This window comes from Cololabis saira, chromosome 2, assembly GCF_033807715.1.
Source record: "Cololabis saira isolate AMF1-May2022 chromosome 2, fColSai1.1, whole genome shotgun sequence".
NCBI lineage: Eukaryota > Metazoa > Chordata > Actinopteri > Beloniformes > Belonidae > Cololabis > Cololabis saira.
Genome location: NC_084588.1, coordinates 47,641,657 through 47,651,503, shown reverse-complemented (window position 1 = coordinate 47,651,503; position 9,847 = coordinate 47,641,657). Strand labels below are relative to the sequence as shown.

General features: G+C 43.2%; 1 protein-coding gene across 1 annotated transcript in view; it reads right to left on the bottom strand.

The window, feature by feature from the left end:
• The window catches only part of cdh8 (cadherin 8), a 178,712-nt gene that overhangs the window by 21,467 nt on the left and 147,398 nt on the right, over positions 1–9,847 (bottom strand). The window contains exon 7 of the mRNA XM_061746719.1: positions 5,656–5,903. Coding sequence (XP_061602703.1) covers positions 5,656–5,903 — 248 coding nt within the window. The remainder of the gene's footprint in view (positions 1–5,655; positions 5,904–9,847) is intronic.

The following is a 9,847-nucleotide window of genomic DNA, read 5'->3' as shown; positions in this document are numbered from 1 at the left end:
GAGTGGTTCTGACTCAGACTGGTTTGGTCTGGTCCGGTAGGGGGAAGGGGATTAAGAGTGATTCTAATCAGAGACTCGAGAGCCAGTTTAAATGGCGGCATAAGAGCATCAACATTAAAGCAGCAGATTCAAGAGACGGAGGTTTCCATGGGGATACTGCGGACAGAAAACATATATGACAATAATAATCAGTTTTAAATCGTCTCTAATCGAACCTGCGCGTGAAACCTTCCCGGCGCTGCAGGGAATCGTGGGGATGTTGGGATATGAAGCCGGTCAAACCCGTGGTGGCAGCAGTGACTTGCAGCACGTTGTGACCTTTTCCTGTTGCTTCGGTTCAGGCTCTTTCGTGGGTCTGGTGTCGGCAGCTCTGCTGGGGTCAGTCCACGTCGTCTCGGTGGGGTTAAGTTCTGGGCAACAGAAGGGTGTGGTTTCTATTCTATTTCTGAGTTTTTCTGGACTCCTTTCCCCCGTTGATGACGGTGAGAGGCCGAGGCCTCGAGGCAGCAGAGGAAGCTGGAATTATGACGCCTTTCTGTCTTTCTGTACAGTTGGGATCATTTCATGCAACAAGTGTAGTGTTAAGTATTCTTCCTGATCTATCTGTCTGAACATCTATCTGTCTGTCTGTCCATCCGTCCGTCCGTGCGTCCATCCATCCATCCATCCATCCATCCAACCAACTAACCAACTTACTAACTAAATAACTAACTATCTGTCAATCCATCCCTCCCTCCCTCCCTCCCTCCCTCCCTCCAACCAACCAACCAACCATCCAACCAACCAACCAACTAACTAACTAACTAACTAACTAACTAACTAACTAACTAACTAACTAACTAACTAACTAACTAACTATCTGTCGATCTATCCATCCATCCATCATCCAACCAACCAACCAACCAACCAACTAACTAACTAACTATCGATCCATCCATCCATCCATCCATCCATCCATCCATCCATCCATCCATCCATCCATCCATCCAACCAACCAACCAACTAACTAACTAACTAACTAACTAACTAACTAACTATCTGTCGATCTATCCATCCATCATCCAACCAACCAACCAACCAACCAACCAACCAACCAACCAACTAACTAACTAACTAACTAACTAACTATCTGTCGATGTATCCATCCATCCATCATCCAACCAACCAACCAACCAACCAACCAACTAACTAACTATCGATCCATCCATCCATCCATCCATCCATCCATCCAACCAACCAACCAACTAACTAACTAACTAACTAACTAACTAACTAACTATCTGTCGATCTATCCATCCATCATCCAACCAACCAACCAACCAACCAACCAACTAACTAACTAACTAACTAACTAACTAACTAACTAACTAACTAACTAACTAACTAACTAACTAACTAACTAACTAACTAACTAACTAACTAACTAACTAACTAACTAACTATCTGTCGATGTATCCATCCATCCATCATCCAACCAACCAACCAACCAACCAACTAACTATCGATCCATCCATCCATCCATCCATCCATCCATCCATCCATCCATCCATCCATCCATCCATCCATCCATCCATCCATCCAACCAACCAACCAACCAACCAACCAACCAACCAACCAACCAACCAACCAACCAACCAACCAACTAACTAACTAACTAACTAACTAACTATCCATCCATCCATCCATCCATCCATCCATCCATCCAACCAACCAACCAACCAACCAACCAACCAACCAACCAACCAACCAACCAACTAACTAACTAACTAACTAACTAACTAACTATCTGTCGATGTATCCATCCATCCATCATCCAACCAACCAACCAACCAACCAACCAACCAACCAACCAACCAACCAACCAACCAACCAACCAACCAACTAACTAACTAACTATCCATCCATCCATCCATCCATCCATCCAACCAACCAACCAACCAACCAACCAACCAACCAACCAACCAACCAACCAACCAACCAACCATCCATCCATCCATCCATCCATCCATCCATCCATCCATCCATCCATCCATCCATCCATCCATCCATCCATCCATCCATCCAACCAACCAACCAACCAACCAACCAACCAACCAACCAACCAACCAACCAACCAACCAACCAACCAACCAACCAACCAACCAACCAACCAACTAACTAACTAACTAACTAACTAACTAACTAACTAACTAACTATCTGTCGATCCATCCATCCATCATCTATCTATCTATCTATCTATCTATCTATCTATCTATCTATCTATCTATCTATCTATCTATCTATCTATCTATCTATCTATCTATCTATCTATCTATCTATCTATCTATCTATCTATCTATCTATCTATCTATCTATCTATCTATCTATCTATCTATCTATCTATCTATCTATCTATCATGAAACACTTCAAACGTGGATGGAAGGATGTGAGAGTCTAAGATTTCCCCCTGTGTCATGAGGCGTTTTCTTATCTTTTAATCCTGGGTAGTTCATTTTTCAGTAATACTTGTGATTTTTGTGCGAGGCGTCGTCGGGGTTACAGCCCTCTTTCAGCCGGTGTGTTTCGTCAGATTAAATCCCCGCCGGCCTGTAATCATTTGATCAGCGCAGAGCTCTGAGTAACAGGCTAATACAAGCCCGGGCCGGGAGGTTCGTGTGATGCATCATTTAAACCCTCCATGACAATATGTTGTTTCATCTCAGCCACAACAGAAACCGCAGCCAGCATCTGTCCAATATTATCACAGGTAAAAGTGTTGTGCCCAACTTTAGTAACTTTAATATCCAGACAAAACAATTTGTTGTGAGGAGAAATAAAGCAGAGCGAATAGCTGGTGATGTGGATTTGTTCCCCCTCGTATGATCAGTGGCTTTCCGGGAGTAAATAATGAATACACCCTTTGATGAACTGCTTCTGGTTTGTCTCTGAGAATAACTTGTACAGCTGCAGAATAAACTTGATTTTAAAGTCCCTTAAGGGCATTTTAAAGGTTTTTTTCCACTCAGTGACTGATCAGAAGTTGTCGTGGCCTTGTAATCACACATAAGCAAGACCACATTTCAGGCAAATATGGTCCAAACAGGCATTTAAAAGGTAAACGGGTCACTTGAGTACAATATGCTTAAGAACAAGAAAGGCAAGCGACCTTGTAAATGAAGACTGCAGCGAATAACTTGTGCGGTAATAAATTAAAAACATTTAATTGTAGTTGAGACCTGGTGATGATATTTGGACGGTTTCATAGCGGCAAATGTGCAAAGATCCAAACGGCCTTCCAAAGTCACACACATCCACAGTTCAACATGTTTTCTATCTTTTAACCCTTGTACTGTCTTCGGTTCCAAAGGACCTAATTCTCCTATCCTTTCCTCCTGCTCACTCCTTCCTTCTTCCCTTCCTCTTTCCTTCCTTCCTTCCTTCCTTCCTTCCTTCCTTCCTTCCTTCCTTCCTTCCTTCCTTCCTTCCTTCCTTCCTTCCTTCCTTCCTTCCTTCCTTCCTTCCTTCCTTCTTTCCTTCCTTCCTTCCTTCCTTCCATCCATCCTTCTTTTCTCCCTTCCTTCTTTCCTCCCGTCCTTCCTTCCTTCCTTCCTTCCTTCCTTCCTTCCTTCCTTCCTTCCTTCCTTCCTTCCTTCCTTCCTTCCTTCCTTCCTTCCTTCCTTCCTTCCTTCCTTCTTTCTTTCCTTCTTTTCTTTCATTCTTCCTTCCTTCTTTCCTCCCTTCTTCTCTTCCTCCTTCCTTAACCCAAAGACAGCACAAGTCTGTCTCTAAAACTTTCCTTCCTTCCTTCCTTCCTTCCTTCCTTCCTTCCTTCCTTCCTTCCTTCCTTCCTTCCTTCCTTCCTTCCTTCCTTCCTTCCTTCCTTCCTTCCTTCCTTCCTTCCTTCCATCCTTCTTTTCTCCCTTCCTTCCTTCCTTCCTTCCTTCCTTCCTTCCTTCCTTCCTTCCTTCTTTCTTCCTGCTCTCTCCTTCCTTCCTTCCTTCCTTCCTTCCTTCCTTCCTTCCTTCCTTCCTCCCTCCCTCCCTCCCTCCCTCCCTCCCTCCCTCCCTCCCTTCCTTCCTTCCTTCCTTCCTTCCTTCCTTCCTTCCTTCCTTCCTTCCTTCCTTCCTTCCTTCCTTCCTTCCTTCCTTCCTTCCTTCCTTCCTTCCTTCCTTCTTTCCTCCCTTCTTCTCTTCCTCCTTCCTTGACCTGAAGACAGCACAAGGGTTAAGTCTGTCTCTAAAACTGCAGAATGAGCTATTAATAATTATATTACAGCATCCTATAAGTGAAACGGCATTTGGAGATGAGTGAGTTTAATGTCCCTCACTTTTGATGGAAGATCACTAAACACTAACAATACTAAATTTGGCACGCTTTCATCCCTCCGTCTTCTTCAAATATATCTATAAAGCGCAGACGTGCATTTAAAAAAACTGATGCAGGAAGACAAGAAAGCAAGGACAAAGAGGCAGAAAAGATGTCATTACACATGAGAGGAGAGGCATCCTGAAACTTGGGGGCTCAATTCCTTCTCCCGGCAATCTCATCACTATACATGAGGATGCCGGCAGAAATGGGGAAAAAAAGAAAAGAAAAGTAAAAGTAGAATGGACGAGGTCTGGTCTATAGCACCAACCAATCTCTGCAAGCCAGCCGCCTCTCTGCTCACCAAGCAATTACACACAACCTGTTGAGTGTTGTCCCGGGAATGCGGTCAGCAAGTCGCTGGAGAATTAATGAAATGCCAAGGTGGAGGGAGAGAAATTGCCTGTATAACCTATCCTCAAGGTGCCCTTGTGGTATTTCCAGGAGTAAGTCACACGAGAGGGGAGCACGCCACGATACTGCAGAGCTGATCATACAACCAAAGAGAAAGTTGTGTTGTCTTCAACTTATGATCTACTGCTTTTTTTTTTTGTTTAAGATTTCATCTGTGGAAATGAGAGCAATCACCGAGTCGCTTCCTCGCCGGCCGAGACACTTCCACTTCCACAAAGGTCAGAGACATGGAGAGATTTAATTGCATGCCTCAGTGTCAAGTCTTTTATATTAAAAGAAGTCATTATAGTCCGAAAAGACTCATTTGTTAACGCTCAGTAGTCTCTGCAACACATCTTGAAGTCAAACCAAAAAGTTTTTTCTTGTGAAACTTTCACTGTGATGTTGCTGTGGGGAGCAGCAGCAGCGGCAGCAGCAAGGGGCTTGGTGGTCGGAAAAGACCAGATGATATATGGACATATTTTCAATATAATCAAGCAGAAAGAAAACCAGAATGCCTCGTAGAGGGAGAAGGTGATAAATGTGGCCACAAACTAGGTGGAAAGAATCCCACCAATCTAAAGCAGCACCTGAGACTCACCACGCTGATATTTTTTTGAAGGTAAGTTACACCAAGTCCTGTTAACGTATATACATACAATGTTACTCGACCATCCTGGTTTCAATCACAGCCCTCTCGGTCTGCGTTGGGTCTGCGTCGCCTCGACGCGTACCTACATTTTTTGGGAGGTGCACGTCAGGCTACGGCGTAGGCTACGGAGAGCCTCCCGCGTAGCCGCGTACCCTACGGCGTAGGTTTAACGCAGAACCAGAATTCAGAGACTAAATCTAAAATGACCAAAAACAACCCTGGTGGGGAGTCAGTGGAAAAGGCTCGTTCAGTCGTTCGTCCTACCTCACGACACTCGCCGATGAGTCCGGGTCCCTGGCGGTGACAGTGCCGATGACCGTGTTGATGGGAGCGTTCTCGTTCACCTCCAGTAGGTACATGGGTTTGGAGAAGAGCGGGGGCTCGTCGGCGTCTTCCACCACGATGTGCACCGTGGCCGTGTCCTTGAAGGGGCCGCCGCTGCTGGGCTCCGAGCGGATGTTGGTGGCCTCAACTTTCACCGTGTAGGCTCTCTTTCTCTCATAATCTAAAGGCTGGAAAACACAAGATACAAAAGAAGTGAAATGCCCTTCTTTTACTCATTTTTAAGAGCATCATAGTACACAGTCCAGTTATAGAAAAGTCTTGTGATTTCAAATGTACATAAAATCACCCATTATGACAAAGTTTTACCCATGCTGGGCTCTCAAGACAATGGCATTGCTCCTCTTCATTTAGATTGATAGAATAATGGTACCTTTAACTTAAGTTAAATACATAAATTGTAATACTGTATTTGACCCGGTCTTTGTACGTTTTGACCGTTTAGAAACGTAATTCTTGCCATTTCAAGAACGAGATGTACCTGCTGGATCTACTGCCCTTACCTTTTAACAACTTGAGCTTTTTATTATTTTACCTCTTTTCTTACCATTTTATTTCATTTTATTTGTTATTTACTGTTTAATTGGGTCTTGCCGCTTTTAATGTTGATGTAAAGCAGTTTGAATTACCTTGTGTTGAATTGTGCTACACAAATAAACTTGCCCTGCCTTGCCTTATGTTACACCAAGGACAATTCTGGACAACGGTATTTATGTTGTTGTTTTTTTCTTAATTCAAAGAACCAAACCCTAGATCAGATAAATAATGCCTATTAGATTAAAATGTCTTCACAAAGATACTTCACAAGCATGTCACAGTTTGGTTATTTAGTTCCTCTTTGTGTTTCAGTTCTGTCTGGACTTCCCTTGTTCCCGTTCTGCCCTGATTGTCTGCACCTGTGTCTCGTCAAGCCTTCTGTGTAAATATTGGCTGCGCCCCAAATTCCATACTTCCACCCTAATGAGTATGCAAAATGAGTATGTGAGATTTTTTAGTGCGTCCGAAACATTAGTACGTACTCAATAGTATGTACTATCCATACTCATTCCGGAGAGAAATTTATTAGTGTGGATTGATGGACACTAGCTAAGCAGAAACTTCCCACAATGCAATACAGCGGCGTTTGGTTGCTAAGTACGTATATGTCATAAGTATAATATTATTGTATAATATTAATATTATAATATTCGTATTTAATAATATTATATATTGTCATCTTGTTTCGGCCAGAATAAACGGGAAATAGCGGAGCGGTGCTGCTACTGCTGCTGTGACACGTTACCATGGTAACAACTCCCCCCCCTCCCTACGGCAGGAAGTGCCGTGTGAGCTCTTAATAGTACGTCCGAATTAATGCACACTACTGATATTTACTCAAAAGTGTGCCGAATTTAAGTATAATTTTTAGTACTTTTTAGTATGGCATTTCGGACGCACCGACTGTCTTATCTTTCCCTTGCTCCTTTTTGGTCCGTACTGTTTCCTCCCTTGATGTGTCATATCATGGTTTTGGATTTTTGCAATCCTGCTCAGCAGCACTTTGGTTTTGTTTGATTAATAAATCACCATTTTCTAGATCAACCACGCTCGTGACAAAGCATCTAAAGCACAGATGGGAAAAATACTGTCTTTGGGTCACAATTGGCCCAAAGACCATGTCGATCCAGCACAACTACAATAAATATGTAAATAAATACAAACTAAACTAAAATAGACACATGTTTGTTCAATCATTCTTAAGGTGAAAGAATGTGACTAAGGCAAATCTATAACAAGACTGGAACATTTTTTCTGCTGAGGACTAAAAGGGTTAGGTCGGTGGGTTGAATATTTCAGAAAAAGCGATTTTAATCAAGTTTGTCACAAGAACCCCTTCAACTGCAGTGTGTTTGAGAAGTTAAGACAGAACTGTTGTGCTCACTGAATTCTTTGAAATTTTTGTCATTCAAGCATGATAATTCGTGAAAAGGGAGAAAATGTCTTTCAACTTAATTTCCAGATTTTATTCAAACTGTTCAATGGGGTTCCCTTTGACAGCTTTAGCTATGTGGACAAGGTCCCGTTGAAAACAATAAAAGATAAACGAGAAAAATAACTCACTGTCTTATGTCTGGTCTAAAGCAAATAGAAAAGCTCCAACTTTAAACTGAACACTTCTAACTGAAAGAGTTAAACTGTCAGAAAACGGCGCACACTGCTACTTTTATCTGTTTGGAGATGGAAGTGACCAACTGAAGTGTCATCATTTCAGATTAAAATCAGCAACTGTAACTGCATTTTTCAGATTTGCACAACCTGGAATACCTCCCCGTCTTAATCAGCTCAAACCTCTCTACTAACACGAGGCACGCATAAAAAAGGAAACATGTACGAACATCAAGGCTCCGATCTAATTAACCAAAGAGAAATAAGAAGTAAATTGCACAGGTAATGCCGCAGCCTGCCCGACACGTTTGTTTGATCCCTTTTTCCGACTGGTGTACAGTATTTTCTTTACCGATAGTTGGTCATTAATATTTAAAAGGGAGCGCTGAGTTGGACTTTTACTCTCTGGGAATCTCGGAGGACTGTCACAATTCCATTCTGAATCACCACTGGTCACTCTCCTACGACTAGAATAATGGGATCAAGTCACTTCCACGCTCCATAACCGGGATTTATAGGGAAATCAAAAGTGGGCCTTGCCGCTTGAGGGGACAGCACTTGGCAATCGGGGAGTGAGGAGGACGAGAAGGAGAGGGATGAACAAAACGAGAAGTGTATTCAGTCGGAGAAAGAGGGCTTGAGGAAGGAGGAGGAATCGTCCCCGAGGTCGCGCGAGGCCAATGCTGAGATTGTGGCTACGCAGGGGGGGGCTTGAGTGGGGAGAGACGGGGGCAGCAATCGAGGGGACACTGATGGCAACCTGAGGCTTTGACTTCCATCCTCCTGCAGTCCCGGTATCAGGGCACGAGACGGGAGTCCAAAGCCCCTGGAGCCTCTCCAAGCCCCACTCCTCCCCGGACGGAGAAGCTCTCTGGAACACTCTCATTATTAACCTCCCCCTTCCCCCCCGACTCCACATCCCCCTCCTCCCCCTCCTCCGCCTGCGGTCCTTTCCTTTTTTTTTTACTTCCACTGATCCTCATAAAACACGGTGAATGGCTGTAACTCCAGCCAATGGAGAACACTTTAATGTGGAGGGTAGAGCAGGGTAATAGGAGAGACACCCAACTTGCTTATGAGACACTGAGAAACCTTAAGGCTTTAACGAGAAACGGCTATGCGAAAATACTCTAAAGGTGAAAAAACACTGGTTTGAAAGACTTAAGGTCCGGCAGAGGTGAGGCTAATTGGTGCTGCTTTGTCTGGAAGCTGCACAAACATCTTAATACTGCGGCTTAGCAGATAAACAAACACTGTACGGTAATATTGTCCACTTCCCACATACTGTGGCAAATTGTGGTCGGCCACCGAATTAGGGTTTAAAATGTATTTTTAACTTCGAAGAGTGCCGGAATATGTTTGTAAAACTCACTCATTGTACTGCTTTGATTTGAAAAATGTACTATTATTCCCTCATGACAGCATGTAGAAACAACTCATTACAAGTGTTTCCAGTGTCCTAACAGAGAGCAAAGAGGGAAGAGGGGGGGTTTTTCTCTGTTGCTGGTAAATTTAATTACAACACATTCACTTTACAAAACAAAACACAGTAGTAAACAGCTCATTCAATTAGCCTAGCTAATTTTAATTAGAATGATTTTTAATATCAATTACAAAATCAAATCGAGCACTAATGCAAGCTGAGTTATTTTGTTTTTTTTTGTTTGTACTTTATAGCATCCTGGCCACAGAGTAAGAATACTAGTCATATTTTGATCTGTTCACATTATTAATTCACTAAATGAACACAGAGCTTGGACTGAATAATCCAGGAAGATTAGATTTGTATTAGTATGCATGGCGGTGCTGTTGTTCAGCTACTGGTGATTATTAAGATATTCATGAGTGGAAAAGGAACGGAGTGAGGGGGAGCAGACATTTTGCAATAAGAGTTGCATGCTGTGCATTCTCATGTGTTCCCGGTAAACAATGTGGCCTCGCCGGCTGGATCCAAACCGCCCGACGGTCG